Genomic DNA, 18,136 nt, shown 5'->3' with positions numbered 1-18,136 from the left:
ATGAAAGAGGCGATATTAACCATGGGCATAAGCAGTAACGCAAACAACTCATGATCATATGACAACTATGTTGTACTTCAACAGGTCAAGATCCTTGTAGTACATCAATAGTCCATAGGGGCGTCTGCAATACGACGTTGGGGTAAGCCTTTTAGCCTGAAGTGTTTAGACTGGCAATATGAAGCGATTCGCTTCCTATTCTTTGAACATGGGGCAGAATACTACCATCGCTCAGCGAGCATTTAATTGTATCCAATCGCATGGCGGAAGACATTATGCTTATTGTCATGCTTACTTTGTTCTTCCGAAGCTAACAATGAACCGGTTCATGTACAGTGAAGAGACATGCAGATACGAGCTGCAGAAGGAAATCTAGACGTCCTGTGGCGTTTCTGCAAGGAGGATTTCTTCGGACTCGGGGAAATATGGTCCATCGAACGGCAGTCATACGACTGTGACAAAGCACCGTGGGTGGCATATAAATAGGTGGGTGTGGCTTTCAATTGACAACTACAATTCGCAGCATTTGCAGAGAAATTGGAAATGGCGACCTTCAAACAGACCAACCTTTTTTCTTTCCTTCATCTTCTTTTCTCTCTTGCTATTCTGGCAACTCCAGTCCTCACAGCCCCTTATCAGACTCGAATTCTTGAGACCGGCACTACCTTCAGCGCTCCGGATCCATATGGCCCCTGGCAGATGGTTCCTAGCAGTCCCACTGAAGACTTGGCCTATATCAAAACTACCAACACCGAGACTGGCAGAGTAGAAGTCCATATCGCGTCCGGCTCCTCCGGGTTCAGGACCCGCACTCTGGAAGTCGGAACGACATTTATCTCCGAAGACAATGGGACTTGGCAGTTGATCGATGCAGACGGGGACGGCAGGCCTGACTTGGTCTATATCAAAACCAGAAATACCGGAACCGGTAGGGTGGAGGTGCATATTGCGTCCGCATCGTCGAACTATCAAACACGTATCTTGGAAACTGGAACGACCTTCTACCCGGAAGATAACGGAGTCTGGCAAATGGCAGACTTTGATCATGATGGAAAGCTTGATCTGATTTACATCAAGACCCGCAACACAGGAACCGGGAAAGTCGAGGTGCACGTGGCCTCAGGGGCATCCAAGTTTCAAACCCGGATCCAGGAGGTTGGAACGACATTCTATCCAGAAAATAACGGCGCCTGGCAGATGGTCGACTTCGACCGCGATGGGAAACTAGACCTGGCTTACATCAAAACCCAAAATACGGGAACAGGAAAGGTCGAGGTGCACGTCGCGTCTGGCTCGTCGACTTATAACGCTCGCGTTCAAGAAGTCGGTACAACCTTCAACACCGAGAATAATGGGTTCTGGGGGTTGAGTGACTTCAACCACGATGGTGTCCTTGATTTAGTGTATATCAAGACCCAGAACACCGGAACTGGAAGCGTCGAGGTTCATGTGGCTTCAGGAAGGTCATAGTCTGTAGCTGTCGACGAAATTTATTGAACTTAGCATGGGTGTTTCACAATACCCCACAGAGTTTATAACCGGCTGAGGGTGCCAGCCAATGTGGTAGCTATCGTTATTGGAATTGTGCTCACTCTCATCGTCTCGCTGATAGAGAGATAGTCAAATAACCAACCTGAATGTACGGCCCATAGATCTAATTATTATGCATGTGAATGGACCATTTGTATCAAGTCTAATAGATGACGGATTCGATCAGCTATAGTGTAGACTTGACGAACGTTCTTACTCAGTTTTGGTGCAGAAATCGTACGCCCAGTTTCTCCGTTACCAGAGAAACTGTTGCTGGAAGTTGATAGGAGGCGCCCCACTCCAGAAATTGGGTTCCTGAGGTATGCTACTGGGTCCCTCTGGGGTATCTGGTTGAACCTGCGTCGTATAGCCTGTCACTCCAGGTTCGGTAACACTTTGGATTGACCGAACTGTCCTTTCTAATGGTTGTTCTCTGACTCTTATTCTGACGTTGCGAGTCAATGGACTTGTAGACTTCGGAGATAATGATACACTATTCCCTCGCCGGTTTGTATGCATGCCAGTGAGAGATATGTCCGAAGGTAAGTACTTGGGCGTCTCGTGTTGATCATGAGATCCAAGCATCGTTCCCGCGGTAAGCTCCGTTCCTGGTGATTGGGGACTGACGTTATCAGAAATGCTAGGCGTTGATGGGCCGAGACTCTGATTGAGTGGGTCAGATCCCCTGTAACTTAAGCAATCATATTGCCATTCCCGGATATCATGAGCGTTATTGAGAGGGAATTTTTTCCAGTACTCTGTGCCTTGTTTCCCCAATCGGGGGAATGGGGAGTACAATAAGTCCCCAGTCCTGCTTCTGGATCTATGTTGTTTATTTTGAGCTATACTGGCGGACAGATGGGTGTCTGAAATCCGGGACAGCACTTGAAGCAACACATTTTCTGTCTCATGTAGACGATGCTCTAAGGATTCTATGTAGCCCTTTGCGGGACCACTAAAGCAACATGAGACATTTGCGCCATGACACAAAGGTTGAGCTTCAGACGAACCGTTTAAGTTGTTCGGGCCAGTCGCATATCCGATTGTGCTGGAGGCATTGTGTACACACTGGTCTTAACCATTGGTTAGCTAAAGTGCAATCCCATGTTAGTTGTGGTTAAGAATTGTGTCTCACTTTTTGCCGCTACACTGTAAGATACGTTAACTCTGGGATGTCGTAGAAAGGCGTGAATGAGGTTTCTGTACTACCTTTTGCTTCCGGGAACGACAGGCGTTGCAAGCGATAGTAATGCGCGACGCTTTTGCGACTTTGGTCGAGGGCGCCATTTCACCTTGATCTTTTTCTGTCTATTTAATTACGGGTTGATAATACAGAGTGAGTGAGAGAAGGAGAGGGTGGACTTGACAGTCTTGACTCGAGAAGGGAGATCATTCTGCCGGATACTTCCGAAAAAGGGAGCGGTGGTATCCACGGTTGAAGGTTCAGCCGATGTAAATCATCACGGCTATCAAGTCGTATTGGATTGACTACTATACCAACTTCTTATATTCTCATGTAAGATCTAACTTCATTCTATTACATGAATTATCAGTCAGACCTAGCTTCTAGTTCTAGCACTGTTCGGCTACCCAAGGCGCCGGCTGGCAGAATCTTCTGTTGAGTCTTCTGCGGACGAGTCATGGCCGGAAGACTCGGTGAAGTTGCCTACTTCCTCTTCCCATTGCAGGAGTGCATCCCTCGCTTGCACTGTATCAGGGTGCTTGAGACCCAGATGTTTTTTTACGAAGATGGATGCACTTCCCCATCAAGTCGATGGAATCAGTATGTCTGCCTGTACCTCTCCAAATATACGCAAGATTCACCACGCTGGTTATGGTGTTGATATGTTCCGGGCCTAATTTCTTCTGGAATTCCAGCACCTCCACCCTCAGCTCTTCCGCCTGCCTCCATTTTGCTTGACTAGAGTATGTCAATGCCAGGTTATGTATACTGGTCAAGTAGAGGGATGCTCTGATCCTAGTGTTTTCTTTCTGACCTCGATTATGTGTTTCCCGAGCTTTTCCGCTTGTTGCAATTTTGCTTGCTGCCAGTATGTCAATGCTAGGTTGCTCATACTGGTCAGAGACCTAGGGTGCTCTGGACCCAGCGTTTGCTTCCGTATCTCGATTGTCTGTTTTTCCAACTCTTCTGCTTTCTTCAACTGTTTTGCCCCCCCATATTTCTTGAAAACTGAGGACAGGTTGCTCATACTAGACAAAGTGGAGGGATGTTCAGCACCCAGTATCTTCTCCTTTTCCTCTATGACCTGGACATAGAGTTTTTCAGCTTGCCTTAATCGCCCTTGACTTTGATAAACCGATGCGAGGTTGTCTATACAACTCACAGTCAAGGGATGTTCGGGGCCCATCACTCTTTTCTGGCTCTCTAGGACTTGCACGTAGAGCTCTTCTGCTTGGTTTAACCTTCCTTGACTATGATAGATGTGACCAAGATAAGCCATACTAGCCAGAGTATCACGGTGCTCAGGACCCAGTACTATCTTCATAGCTCCCAATACCTGCACCATGAGCGTTTCGGCTTGTTTGTAGTGCCCTTGCTCATAATTTATCATTGCTAGGTCAGCCATGGTGGTGAGAGTATCGTGATGCTCAGGGCCTAGAGTCTGTCTACTGGATTCTAATACCTGTGTTTCGAGGGTTTCCGCTTGCTTGAATCGCCCTTGCCGGATGTAAACTGAGGCTAGTTTACCCATGATGGTTAGAGTGGAAGGATGCGTTTTCCCTTGTCTTCTTTGCTGTATCTCCTTGGCGTCACAGAATACTGGCTCTGCTTCATTATATCTTCCATCACTAATCAAACAGCTCCCATGTTCTCAATCAGATCCACATAGCAATCATGTTGGTATTTGAACTCCTTTTCCTCCGACAAAGATAGTGCATGGGGTAGATATGCCCGCCACACTTTCCGATTGCTATGGTCATTATCTGGGAAAGCTTCATTCAATCTCTCTGCGGTTTTGCCAATAAAATCGGCGAACCGTTGATTCTGCCTCATCCAATTGCGAGTCGCAAGATGTACAAGCCGATGAAGATTCAATGGGTTTCCCTTCGCCGGATCTGATATGAAAGAATAGGCGCTAAGGAGCACCAGAGCCTTTATAAGTTTGATCTTGGATTTTACTGGTGGTAGAATGGACTGTGGAATGTTTCGTGGGTTCACACAAGCCATGAATGACAGATATTCAGCAGCTAATGGATCATGCCGCTAGATCGGTTAGAATGAGATTAGCCAGGTAGTCGCTACCGGGTTTGGGATATCCTTATAGCGTCCTTCTATCTCAAACTCTTCTCTGAGAAGCTCCACCACCTCCGGCTCCTGACCCCGTAGGAGTGTTAATAATCACAGAGGCTGACATTATTCTCCTTTGATAAATGCTGCCGCTTGCATAATTGCTAAGGGGAGGAAAGCCAGCTGGGTCAGAAGATCGACAGCTGTATCGCGTTCTTCCGACAAACCTTCTAGAGACAATGACTTTTCTAGCATTTTCATACCAGTCTCCTCATCCACCTCGGAGACCAATATCTGACAGGGGGCCAGCTTCACAGCTAGCTTTTTATTGCAAGTGGTGAAAATGATTCGGCCTTGCTCAGTCCGAGGCAAAAAATCTTTAAGTGCTGGGGCGCCATTGCCCCCGTCGATCCACATATCCATATCATCTGCATTATCAAAGATAAGAAGCCACTTTAGATCACTCTTATGGCCAAGGTATGTCTTGACTTGTTCTTTTGCTTCCGCTGGTTCGACATCTTGCATCCCAAGCACTTGGGTGATGCTCAGATAGGACTGCTCAATGTTCTCAGGGCTGGTGCAAGGGATCCAGAAAATTGAGTACCCAGAGTCCCCTTTCCGAACACGATAAATCAGCTCCAATGCTATATGTGTCTTTCCAACTCCTCCCAATCCGCTAATAGCAATCTTTCTTGGGCCCTCCGTTTCAAAGACCGATTTTTCCAATTCCGCGATTTCATCTTGACGCCCAACAAATTGTGGATTTCTGTCAAAAGGAACCATCCTGTGAGAGTCCTTAGGCTTTAAATCTATACTTCGGTTATAATTAGCATACCCTAGAAGCCTGGACTGAGAATCATCCACTGACCTTCTCCGGGGTTAGAACTCCAATACCACAAGAAAGCTTTCGCGCCTGACGCGCCAGCTGCTGCGGCTTGCCATTCGAGATCCATATAGATTGGACGTCTGATACTAGAACGGCAATCATAATTTTACAGGCAATCAGGTAGTGATATAACAGAGAAGGCGTCCGTTTCGTATTCACTGGAATATGTGGTCTCTTATGTGAGGGGGCACTGTCCTTATATGTTCATGTGAATCATGTCCAACCCACACATGCATGCACCCGTCACTTGAGATGCTATTCTAGGAATGCTGTCTTCTCTAGCCATAGTTGGTTGTCAAAGTACTGTACGTCCTACTCTATCTACTAGTGAGGTACCTTTTCAGGTTGAAGCCAAGCATTTGACACCAATGTGTCCAATGTTGGGACCATTACGGTGATACGGTTGTCTAGAAAGCTAAGGTGGACTTCTATCATGGGCGACATAGTATCCTTACACAAGCCTAGTACCAATTTTGGGCATTGTGTGGCCCTGTCGTACCCCGGGTTCCTTTCCCCTGTCATCATTCTCAGTAGTCAAGACCAAGTTGACTCCTTTGGAGGATAGGGTATCTAGAACACGGTCAATTAGTCAGTTAGCTAATCGTACTTTTTGTGTTTAGTATGGGTAGACTGGTCGGGTAGCTTTTCCCTCAAAAGCAATGCTGACAGTCGCCTATGTTTCTTACCCGATAATTCTACATCCCTATGTGAGCTTGATCTATTTTACCCGCGTGTTTCGTATAGAAGCTGTTGAATATGCATGTTTATTTCGGCAGCTGATTGTGTCTTGCATCAAACGTGATAACCAAGAAAATATACGTGTATATGGACTACAATCAAGGTGGGACCCTTAAACACCCGAATTTCAACCTAAGCAAACTAGATCAACACAATTTAAATCATCTTTTCCATCCATCCCTAGCTGGCCTTCTCAAGACGATACCACCCGGCGCTTTTTGCGGCAGATGTAGCAGATGTGGCGGCATATTGCTGCCCCTTCTCATGCTTGTGGCCGTCTGCATAGTTACCTAGGCCTTTCCACAGAAATGCATGGCAGTATCTCCCACACACCCCTGTTGACCCTAATTCGAAACCAATGATACCTTGCTCTGCTAGCCTATAGCGATGCTCTCCAGACAGCAACTCACTATTGATAGATGCAAAGGTTCCGAAGTGAACCGAGGCTTCAGGTGTACTTGTGTTAGGCTGGCGACGAATAATGTGCTCCACCTCACATCCTAGGATGTCACGATACATCGTTAACGTCCTGTTGCAGACAAAGCAGGGCCCTTTTCAACACACAAACACTCGGCAGGGATAGTTCTCTGATGATAGCTAATGGGGTAAAAAGGCTCAAAGAGTACATCATGCGTACTGCCTCGATGGGTCCATCGCTCGTCAGACTTCTGCACGTCCTTGAGATATCCAGCATGGCCACGGAGTTCCTGCCGGGTTTCCTTCAAGCTTTTAAGGAAGGGTGGGATATCCAACTTTGGCTTTTCTAATACATCCTTAGCATGACCCAGACACTTCCAGTCCATGTTGGGGTCGAGTAAAGATTCGCCGCTAATGACGTCGCCTAGAAAGATCTTGGTGTCCTTCGACTGAGGGGACGGGGCTCCTCTGCTGTGTCCGACCACCAACACAGGGCAGCTTCGGCGAAGCTCAGGTTCAGAAGGCAAGCTGTAGTGGCTGCACATGCTGTTCCACCGTTTGTACAGCACAGGGCAACGTTTCAAGAACCGATCCTTCCCAATGTATAGATGTTCGAACCACCAGCTCTTCCATAGAAGTCATTATTAAGTTTCACCAAACAACGCCAACATAGCATTAGCTCAATCGATGGAGCAAAGGATGGCAATGTTAAACTTGTCACTCTTCGGTTGCAATGTGATATGGGTTGATGTTTATAGGATTCGCTGGACAAGGGGCAAACAGTTGGTTTCTACTGACAGTTTGCGATAAAGGGATAGGGTGTCGCTATGGGTAGTACTGAGCTCTTCACATCAAAAGCTGTAGGTGATCGGGAATCCTGTATTTTATTGGAAGCTAATGGTGAGAACGGTCGAAGAGGCTTACATATTTATGTACCTTTCAACCAGCTCTTTGTGGAAGCGCTTTTGTTCCATGCTTCGCGGAGTTCTGCGAGTGATACCTAATATCACTCACTGCCACAAATTATCCTTCGTGGATGTTCGTTGTTCCCACAAACTTATACCGGTTCTTCATGTCCTCGTCGGAGTTCATTCCTTATTACGCAAACGTGAATGTAGGCCGAGCAATGCGTCAACTTGCTTTCTCCTGGAACCTCCCTTCGCTAACAGGGTAGGTGCAGCTATCTTGATATCCCATGACAGCGCTACTCCAATCACTTCCGGGCGATTCCTTAGTTGAGCCCAGCCCTTTTATCTACATTCCCGAGGAAGGCAACACCATCCTAGTAATACCGAATACTATCTGAGGAGGAGGATGCGATAATAAGACTAGCGACGGTTTGAAGGTCAGATCTTGAGTAGTCAGGGTTTGCCTCTTCTCCCGAAGTTCTGAGCAGTGAGCCCTAGCCATGATATATAACTAGGAGGTTACAACATAAATACACACCAGGTTTGAGATGATTGTCAACTCCTGGTAAGCTAAGTAATGGCCAGGCTTTAAGCTGGGGGCTTATTTGAAAGAAAGAAAGGCTGATGGAAGGAAACCCAGAAAACTAGTGTTTCGGAGGATGAAGCCTAATAGAAGAGCAATCTCCTGGCTTTCTTTGTAGCTCATACAATATAGTTTGCTGCAAGCAGCCCGTAAATGAAGTAGCTATAGTCAAAATTAGGGTACCGACTTTATGTTCATCAGATGGACTTGATCCTATGGGCATCATAAAGAGGATCCACAGGCAATTCCCCCAACTTGCTAGCAACAACCCGCCCGTCTTTGATAATGGCTACTAAAGTCTTTTCAACATGATCCAAGACCGTAATATCTTCGAGAGGATTAGCGTTGAGAATCAAGCAATCCGCAATCGCCCCCTCCTGAATACAGCCCAGCCTCCCTTTCATACCAAGTAACTTGGCAGCATTGACGGTCGCAGACTGAAGAATCTCTAGCGGGCTAAGAACGGCGGATCGAAGGCTAAACTCGCGGTTCTGTAACGGATGAAGGCCCGCCAGAAGGTCAGATCCATAACACATCGTTACACCAGCATCACGTAGGATTTCCAAAGCTTTTAGGCCACTAGCCAGAACCTCGCGATTCTTCGCTTGACTAAACTCGTCAAGGAAGCTATCAAACGGGGCCTCTGTCATTCCTTGATAAGTGATTAATGTAGGCGTTAAGACCACTCCCTTTTCCTTACAGTACCTGGCAGTCTCAGGGTCAATGAAATTGCCATGTTCAATACCCCGGACCCCATTGGCAACCGCATGGCGGATGGCCTGCGTAGTATAGGCATGGGCGGTGACATAGGTCTTGGAGTATTCGGCGGTGGTAGTGATCGCTCGAATCTCTTCCGCAGTGAATTGGAGCATATCCAGGGCATCAGATGGTGTTGCAACTCCTCCTCCACACATGATCTTGATGAAATTGGCTCCTTGGCGGAGCTCATCGCGAACAGCCTCTAAACATGCGGGGACACCGTTACAGACGCGAGCCAGCGAAGGTGAGTGTCCGCCACAACATTTATGCTCCTCACCCTGATACGTGGCTCGAAAGTCTCCATGACCCCCTGTTTGTGAGAGGGCCTTGCCCGCGATGAAGAGGCGCGGTCCTGATAACAGACCTTCGGCGATAGCGTCTCTCAATGCTGCATCTGCGCCACCCGTATCCCGTACCGTTGTGAAGCCTCGAAGAAGCATCTCCCGGGCGACGTAAGCGGTGCGATATGCAATAGTATTAGGACTGGCAGCGAATATGTCCTTGAGTGAGGTGCCACCGGGGGTGGCAGTTAGATGGACGTGACAGTCAATCAATCCAGGGCACAGATATTGGTTTCGCATATTAATAAACTTGGCCTTCGTCCTAGGTGCGGTGGAGAACGGTGCCTCAGAGCTTCTGGATAATGAAGAAGCCGGCATAATGCGCGTAATAATCCCGTTTTGTATGCAAACACTACAATTTGGGATCACACGGCCGGCCATTGCATCGACAACATTGATGTTGACGAGGGTAATGTCAGGGCTTTGATCGCGCGGTACCCATGGCTTGGGGATGAGCTTCGGACTAGTCATGATAAAATGATAATGATGGAGTGCGAGCACGCCGGATCGGTAGGCATGAAAGAATAGGTATCGCTAATAACATAAGGGGTTTTATCCAGCAGCCAAAGAGGGGAAGCGTGATTAGGATTCATGTGACCTTCAGGCACATTCAGCCCTACTCCGATAGGAGTTTGGATGTGAGCCGGACTTTTAATACGAGGTACCTTCATCCGATCACACAAAATGGAAGTTAGCAGCAAATACACCATTATCTTGGGAGTAACTTCACACAGTACCACTCCAGGTGCCAGGGTGGTTGAGAAAGAGTGTCTATTGGGTATCTGTGTCTCCCGATGCTCGTCCTTCTAAGTGACTCCTAGATATTTCACTACAAGATTATTTCTGAGTGAACTTATGCTTTTCATGCTCAAGGAATGTTTCTTATTTGAAATGATCATTTATTATGTGAGCCTGGCCTGCCGGTCGCACTTCGCACCTAAAACGGACACTGTGATTCATTCAAACATTCAGCGATGGAGCGAGCCACATATTCAACATTCGATGGGTTGAGCCCAGCGATGGGAATCCGAGAATTGCCCGCCATGTAAATATGATACTCATCTATGGATGAATGGTTAGGGTCATGGCATGAAGAAGTATCCCAGCTCGACCTACCCTTAAGCTTTTGGACGACGGTGGGAGAGGGTCCTAGGAATCCAAACATTCCAGATTGGCGAATCAAATGGTCCCAAGTGCCAGGAGCACCTGCACACTGACTTAGAATAGGTCTTAGTGACGCCTATGGAACTCACCAAGTTGAACCAGGCCGTCATACAACGCTCGTCTCATAGACCGTATACGGCCACTCATGGTTATCAGATCCGCATACTACATCTTTTTCAAAGAGTCATCGCCCAAAATAGTGCTTGCTATTTTCGCTCCATAAGCCGGAGGGTTTGACACTTCGGAGCGTTGTAGCATTTCCAGTATCGATTAAGTGTTAAATGCAGCATTTTCAGTGCCAGTTGCGAAGGGGAGACAGCCCACACGCTCACCTACATGCACGATGTTAGCAACCATAAAGCCCGGACGTCCCTAGCGAATGCCAGGTTCTCTTACCATAGGGTCCCATGTTCTTTGCAAATGAAAACTAGACTCCAGCTTCCATTTCTAGTTCATCTACGAAATAGCGCATGGCAAACGCATCATTGTCAACACTCCCCGAGTTGAAACCCAGATAGGCTGCTGCATCGAAGAGTGGGAATAATTTCCTTTCTTTCATTATCGAACCAATGTGTTTCCATTGCTCTTTGCTTGGGTCACAACTAGTCGGGTTATGAGCACAAGCGTGAAGAATGACAACAGAACTTGGCTCTGCTATTCTCAGCTTAGAGTAGTACGATTCTATATCGAGCTCTCTTTTCTCTTCATCATAATACTTGAAGGACTCGCATTGAAAACCGAGTGACGAGAAGATTTGACCATGATTCGACCAGGTCGGAGAAGGAATGTACACTTTAGGCAGCAGCCTGCAACAGCTTCTGAGAAGTAGTCCTGCTAGGTGTAGGGCACCAGTTCCCGAGAGACTCTGGCAGATGGCAAGCTATTTGGTAGTCAGTATGTGGCACTATGATGGCTCAGCGAACTCTACAGTGGCGCATCACACACACCTTAGACTCCTGCTTAGTGTATATCTCTGAACCTAGGGCCAGTTTTGTCGCTTCATTGCGGAAGTCTCGGAGGCCAAGGATTGGCAGGTATTCGTGGTATAATCCTTGGGAAAGGAGACTCTCGCGCGCCTTTTGTACAGAAGGCAAGACCCATGGCTGTCCATTCTCAACACGATAAGTTCCCTGACCAAGATTTACTTTTTGAGAAAAGGCATCGGCGTTGTACTGAGCAGTAAGAGCAAAAGTGGCATCTGGTGGGACATATGGCGCGACTTCAAAAAAATGACGCGACAGAAACAGATGTTTCTTTTGTGAGGGTCTGGGCGTTCATTTTCTCTTTCTTGCTCTTCTTAAACAGACAATCACCAGGAAAGAAAGACTAAATTTCTATCGTTCAAGCCTTTATAACCGCTGGTAAACGATCAACTCGGCGTTGGCGCCCAAGTTGTCGACTCCGCAGCCGAAGGGGGAAATTGATATTACATCGGAGAAAGACCCGCGTTTTAGGTCTCGGCCAATTACTTGTTTTATTCTATTCATCAGAACTGACCGCGATCATTATTATTCTAAATTTGAGACGTCCGAGAGGACTTTCGTCGTCGCAAGCAAGCCTTGCCGACACAAGATTATGACTGAGCTAAGCAATACATTTACCAGTAGGATACAGCCCTGTATTCGAAAGGCTTGGGGTTTAGTTCAACAGGGATCACCGATGAGATCTACTTAGGACTGCAAACCACATTGAGGGCTCTCTTTTTCTGAGAATCAAGCAGCTATTATTCACTCCTAACGACCCTCGAAGTTACGGAAACACGACTCAAATCCCGCACATCTTGATTCAATCTTGCAGCTCAGCACGTCACTAGTCCTTTTTGTTCTTCTTCTTGTCCTCGTCCTGGCCGTCATCTTGGCCCTGGTCCTGGTCCCGGTCCTAAGATGCTGTCAGTTCCCGTCATTCACAGGCAGGTTATCATACAGGACCACGTACACAGGCATCAGATTGCCCTTCCGGAGCTCGCTGGCAAACCGTGCAAGGTTCAGAGTATTCAATCACACCATCTCTTTCGCAGTAAAAGAAGGCTTTCTCAACGTTGTTATCACCATCTGCAATGTCAAGCAATTCACGTTGGCTCCATCCTAGATGATATCAGTTAGGTTTACGAGCAGCACGCCAGGACAGATTTTGTGAGCATACCCTGCGAGATCAAGGTAGATCCACAATAGTTGAGACCCTCTCTGCATCTCCCAGCGGCCAGGGCAGCCGGGAGGCCTGCGAGTACGGCAAGGAAGGGGAGAATCACTCTCATGGTGGCGGTTGGGCTTCTCGGTCAGTAACTTTGGATTTTAAGACTAAAGATGTTGGGAATTTCTTGCTCAGAGACTGTCCTAGGGGGTTCTTGTGGGCCATATTTATATTGCCTGGATGTGGGTGTTTGTTAAGAGGCCAGACTCGTCAAATTGATCGCTCAAAATATTCTTGAGTTGCAGATTCTGAGGCTTTGCTCCTGAATCATGCTCAAAGGACGTTTGTGCAGGCCTGTATCCATGTTACCATGCGCTTCGGGTTGCTCCTGCTGCCTGTCTTTGTGCTGGGTTCCCGGACTAAAAGTACTATTGTACACTTTATGCTTCGCCGTTCTCCAATAAAAAAAAGCGCATCATTACTTTGAGCCTCCCATTGTTGTACCTCGCGTAAAAATCACTGTTTCCTATTGACCCGTCTAGTGCATATCCACAAGCCCCCTGGGCACTGTCCTAAGAGCGAATGGAAACAGCAAAGTACAGGAACACTGGAGATTTCAGCTACATCGAGTAGCTGTAGCGACACCAAGCTCCCCGACCCAAACAGAGGCTTATGCCTAAGCCTTGAAAGTTGCACGATTTGACAAACAGTGACTTTTGATACTGAAATCCAGCAGTATGTCAAACACATAATCTGTACCACTGAAGGTAGCTTACAGGCTTTCAAAGACAAACATGGCTTATAGCCCCCTCCAATCCCGGGCAATATGGTATGCAACTGTTACAGAGTGTACAGTTTCAATAGGAGCAGATGGAGTTTCTAATTCCAGATTCAGATCGTACATACCACCTATGGACAGAAGGGAATATTGTCTGCGGCGAAGTTCCGTGAGTAACACAGGCATGGAACAAAGCTTAGTATCATCCACTCAATATACGAAGTAGTACTAAAAGAATACAATTGGCTCGACACTCATGGCTAAAGTCTAGTAAACTATTACTTGCTCATCAGAACGCATGTTTGGTATGCACACCGCAAGACGTCTCTTCGTATGTAGTGGAGCAATGCACAGAAGTGTACAATGTAACCACTCTGCATATTAGGGTATTCATAGGCAGCAGGACGGACCACGTCAAAACAGAAACCGCTCATCTTGCGCTACTTAATGCTCTACGTAAAAAAAAAAAAAAAGTGAAGATCGTACGACACGATTGCAACTTATTTTCAGTATCCAGTCAGATTTTAGTGTTGGGGCTCGTCTACCATTCTTTTGTCGGTTGAATGTTCAGCCAGAATATAGCCGGAAGAAGTATATTTGGTTTGCCTTCACGTCATTGACTCAAAGAATACTACATCATTATTTATAGTAGTTGCAGGGCCTTTGATTTGGCAATTCAGACCTAATCTCTCCAAACCGTACATCATTCGAAATGGTCTCTCAAAAGCCCAGCTACCGCATCGCGTCCATCCCGGGCGACGGAATAGGGATCGAAGTCGTTCAAGCCACCATACAGGTGGTAGAAAAGCTCGCCAAGACCCTTGGAACATTTGACATCGAATTCGCCCACATTCCCTGGGGAACTGCATACTACAAGGAACACGGCCGATATGTGTCAGAAGATTGCTTGGACACGCTACGCAAATTCGATGCAGGACTGTTCGGTGCCGTCGGTGCCCCAGGTGAGTTGCTAAAACAAGCCAATATGTTACTCTCGGGCCTACATTTATACTGATACGTGAGACAGATGTTCCGGACCACATTTCTCTCTGGGGTCTCTTGCTAGCGATTCGTGGACCGCTACAGTTATATGCCAATGTCCGTCCTGTGCGCACATTCCCCGGCACCCAATGCCCTCTCAAAACCGCCACCGAGGGAATCGATTGGATGCTTGTGCGCGAAAACTCCGAAGGGGAGTATTCCGGTCAGGGCGGACGCAGTCATGTCGGCCAGCCGTGGGAGGCTGCGACGGAGGTGGCTATGTTCACCCGGGTGGGTATCGAAAGAATTATGCGCTTCGCGTTTGAAATCGCTCGATCCAGGCCCCGTAAGCAACTGACGGTAGTGACGAAGAGTAACTCCATGCGGAATGGTATGGTGCTTTGGGACCAGGTTGCGGCAGAAGTCGCAAAGGATTTCCCCGATGTTACCTGGGACAAGATGCTGGTTGACGCAATGACCGTCCGCATGGTGGCGAAGCCTCAGTCTATTGACACAATCGTGGGAACTAATCTGCACATGGATATCCTGTCCGATCTGGCGGCTGCGCTGGCTGGGTCCATTGGTGTGGCTCCCTCCAGTAACCTGGATCCAACCCGGAAGAGTCCCTCCATCTTTGAACCGGTGCATGGCAGTGCGTTTGACATCACTGGAAAGGGGGTGGCCAACCCTGTGGCTACTTTCTGGTCCGCCGCGGAGATGCTGTCCTGGTTAGGTGAAAAGGAGGCGTCGAAGAAGCTCATGGATTGTGTGGAGAAAGTATGCGCCGCAGGGATTTTGACTCCGGATCTTGGAGGAACCGCGAAGACCCAGGGGGTTGTAGATGCTGTGAATAAGGAGATTGAACGCTTGGTATAGTGGTGTCTATTAGGTCTTGTTTCTATTCTATTCCAGAGAAGTAGCTTGAAGAGATTGTCAAAAGACGTTTACTTAAAAGCTATCTCTCATTTTTCTGGGCTCAAAATCATAAAAGAAAAAAAGAGCAATGTAACCAAGGTCAGAGTAACACATTATTAGAACCTGCCATATTATTGTTGTAAAGCCCGTCTGAGCAACTCATATCATTCAGGAGTCTTCGACACAGATATATGAGTTCTTCACTACCCACGTCAAGCCTTCTGCTTTCGATAATAGTTCTAATCATAATACATGACTCTGTATGGCCTGGCTACTATTGAAGAATGGGCTATATTTATCCGCATTGTTGGTATGGTATATAATTGTGCACTACAATACGCATGCTTACTAATATAAAAGTTATGTTCATAAAAACTATCGAGTCATGAATACGATTCCCACCATTTCTGGACATATTCTCACATCGTATCTCAGGACGGCTCCGTAGTTCTGGTCCCCATCGTTCAGAGCCCAGCAAGCATCATGTCCATGCCAGGATGGAGTCCTCGGATCACACGTCTGGTCCGTCAGAAATTGGTTCCCTGACGGCGCAATCTAATGAAGAGAGCCAATTTGTCGGAAGTTCGAGCGGCGTTTACTTTATAAATACTGTCCGACAGGCCTTCTCACAGAATCTGAACCCTTTGGGTGCAGCCTCAGGACAGGAGTTTCCGCAGCCAGAGGACACCCTCGTGGGCAGTGATGGCTCGCATCATGATAAGCGCTCTGCCCCGTCCTCCGCCAAAGCATCGCCGATGCCGGCAGGTGAGCAACCGTTTTGCCAATGGGAATATGATCCAGCAATGGCAGCTATACTAGGTCAAGCACCGCCATTGGACATTGCGAGAGAGCTCATGATGGTATACTTCAGAGTTTGGCATCCTTTGTTTCCCTTTCTGCATGGGCCAACCTTCCTGCAAGCAATGGAACTACTCTATTCGGGTCACCGCAAGAGTCAGTCCATTCAATTGTCGCCAGATCACCGAAATACATGCTGGACGGTGATCTTCCAGTGTGTGTTTAATCTAGCCAGCCATTTGAGGCCCGACTTATGTCTTCCGCCAGAGTCCCAAATTGAGTCATCTAGCAAAATGCATTCATTACTCAGTTCTCTTTCATTCAGAAACGATCTCTCTTCTCTGCAAGCGCTGCTAGCTTCTCAGTTGTATTTGGTGACCAAAATGTCGCTTCGAACGGCCTCGACTGTGGGCGGTTGCATGCTACGATCAATGATGCATGCCGGCCTTCATCGCTGTCCGTTTCGGTATAGAGAGCTTTCCTCACATGACCGGCAGTTGCGCAAGAGGGTTTTTTGGTGTGCATATGCCATTGACCGATACTTGAGCCAGGCTCTTGGTCTACCTCTCGGCATTCAGGATTCTGATATCGATGTCTGTCCTCCGGGGGGCGACGAGATCCATTTCCCTGGATCATTTAGTGCCCAAGGGCTCAGAATGGGCCTGTGTTCTTTCAACTTTCCCAGCGAGAGGGCATTATCTGCACCAGAAAGCAGCGCTGATGCCATACAACTGCCCATTGAGCAACCAGCTGAAGCTGACTCTCATGGCAATACGTCGAGCGACTCCGAGCCGCTCCAGAACAAACGAGAGATCGCTTTTGCAAGCTACGTTGAATCCGGCAAACTCACCGGCCGCGCACTAGAACTCTTTCATAAATCCATCCTCGTACGCTCCATCCGTCGCAGCTCCGTCCTCTTCCTCATCACCGATGTCCACAAATGGTGGAACGGTCTCTCAATCGATCTCCAAACCCTAAATCTCACCATCGACCAAGGCGCCCCGACAGATAAACCTTTCAACTTCGGGCCATTTTTCACCGTCCTTTACCAACACCTTATCCTCCTTATCAACCGACCTTCCCTATCCCTAAGTCCCTCAACGCCCGAATTCTGCTCGGGCCTCCAAACCTGCATCGGGGCCGCCCGAGAAATCCTAACCGCACTCAAGGCACAGGTAAATTCCAAGCAAGCATTATTCTGGCCCGGATTTCTTTCCGCTTCCTGGATGTCCGGCCTCGTCATTGCCTTTGCCTGTCAACTTCGACAATATGTCTTACCAAAGGGATTGCAGTACGTCCTTCCCTTTCGATCTTCCTCGCCCACAATAGCCCACAATAGCAAACTAACAAATACCGAAACAGAGAAATTACTGAATGCCTCGAGTTCCTCCATATCATGTCCACGCAATGGGAAACAGCCAAAAATTGCCACCGAGCACTAGCACTCTTATCCCGAAACATCCAGCACGCAAGCACAGCACATCGACCTTCCGAACCAATCTCCGGAAGAATCAGACCAGAAGACGATCCCGACACCAGAAAGAAACGGCGGTTAAACTCCCATCCCACCATGAGGAATTCTCGACTCGGATCCCCAGGTCTCGAAACCACGGATAACGATAGTGATGACAATGATGGTACTCGGAATTTGAATGCAACGAATGTATCGTATGCGTACGATATACAAGCTTTGAATAACCCGTCCGAAATGTTACAAAGTAATACTTCTGGGAATCGGTTGTTGTTGTCTCCTGATACTGTGGAAAGTGCGGAAGATCGACTTTTTTTTCCCGACGGAGGTGCGCATAATGCGATGGATTTTGAATTGAATATGGTCGATTTACTTCAGGGAGCGAACTTCGATAATTTGTTTGATATGTTCGGGCAACAGTACCCGAGTTTTTGAAAGTTTGTATATATGAATAAAGATACCAACTTTACCAGGACCCCCAATAAGG

The 18,136-nt window shown here is 47.5% G+C and overlaps 6 protein-coding genes across 6 annotated transcripts; 2 read left to right on the top strand and 4 right to left on the bottom strand.

The window, feature by feature from the left end:
• Positions 1 to 341: 341 nt before the first annotated feature.
• Positions 342 to 1,627, top strand: BDW43DRAFT_110640 (FG-GAP repeat domain-containing protein). The gene has a single exon (XM_032037913.1). The coding sequence runs from the start codon at positions 544 to 546 to the stop codon at positions 1,468 to 1,470; it is 927 nt and encodes a 308-aa protein (XP_031899051.1). The 5' UTR covers positions 342 to 543; the 3' UTR covers positions 1,471 to 1,627.
• Positions 1,628 to 2,911, bottom strand: BDW43DRAFT_110639 (Zn(II)2Cys6 transcription factor domain-containing protein). Its single transcript, XM_032037912.1, has 4 exons — positions 2,740 to 2,911; positions 2,666 to 2,679; positions 2,541 to 2,603; positions 1,628 to 2,485 (listed from the first exon to the last, which is right to left on the bottom strand). Exons 1-4 carry the CDS (start codon positions 2,815 to 2,817, stop codon positions 1,786 to 1,788), a joined length of 855 nt encoding a protein of 284 aa, XP_031899050.1. The 5' UTR covers positions 2,818 to 2,911; the 3' UTR covers positions 1,628 to 1,785.
• Positions 2,601 to 7,366, bottom strand: BDW43DRAFT_320187 (uncharacterized protein; the record flags this gene model as incomplete). Its single annotated transcript, XM_032049042.1, has 11 exons — positions 2,601 to 2,934; positions 3,619 to 3,692; positions 3,723 to 4,139; positions 4,176 to 4,210; positions 4,241 to 4,316; positions 4,352 to 4,756; positions 4,796 to 4,867; positions 4,982 to 5,010; positions 5,044 to 5,594; positions 6,610 to 6,933; positions 6,969 to 7,366. The coding sequence occupies 11 exons, from the start codon at positions 7,364 to 7,366 to the stop codon at positions 2,847 to 2,849; spliced, it is 2,469 nt and encodes an 822-aa protein (XP_031899049.1). The 3' UTR covers positions 2,601 to 2,846.
• An 888-nt stretch (positions 7,367 to 8,254) lies between these two features.
• Positions 8,255 to 9,933, bottom strand: BDW43DRAFT_279656 (amidohydrolase family protein). Its single transcript, XM_032042336.1, has one exon. It carries the CDS (start codon positions 9,881 to 9,883, stop codon positions 8,510 to 8,512), a length of 1,374 nt encoding a protein of 457 aa, XP_031899048.1. The 5' UTR covers positions 9,884 to 9,933; the 3' UTR covers positions 8,255 to 8,509.
• A 416-nt stretch (positions 9,934 to 10,349) lies between these two features.
• On the bottom strand, positions 10,350 to 12,830 carry BDW43DRAFT_320185 (putative aspartate aminotransferase; the record flags this gene model as incomplete). The annotated part of the gene is made up of 6 exons (XM_032049041.1): positions 10,350 to 10,474; positions 10,529 to 10,618; positions 10,666 to 10,718; positions 11,005 to 11,456; positions 11,524 to 11,795; positions 12,719 to 12,830. 6 exons carry the CDS (start codon positions 12,828 to 12,830, stop codon positions 10,350 to 10,352), a joined length of 1,104 nt encoding a protein of 367 aa, XP_031899047.1.
• Positions 12,831 to 14,196: 1,366 nt separating this feature from the next.
• On the top strand, positions 14,197 to 18,084 carry BDW43DRAFT_301098 (transcription factor; the record flags this gene model as incomplete). The annotated part of the gene is made up of 4 exons (XM_032044997.1): positions 14,197 to 14,446; positions 14,512 to 15,335; positions 15,851 to 17,469; positions 17,541 to 18,084. 4 exons carry the CDS (start codon positions 14,197 to 14,199, stop codon positions 18,082 to 18,084), a joined length of 3,237 nt encoding a protein of 1,078 aa, XP_031899046.1.
• Positions 18,085 to 18,136: the final 52 nt, after the last annotated feature.

The sequence above is a fragment of the Aspergillus alliaceus genome (assembly GCF_009176365.1).
Source record: "Aspergillus alliaceus strain CBS 536.65 unplaced genomic scaffold BDW43scaffold_29, whole genome shotgun sequence".
Lineage (NCBI taxonomy): Eukaryota > Fungi > Ascomycota > Eurotiomycetes > Eurotiales > Aspergillaceae > Aspergillus > Aspergillus alliaceus.
This window is presented reverse-complemented; position numbering and strand designations above follow the sequence as displayed.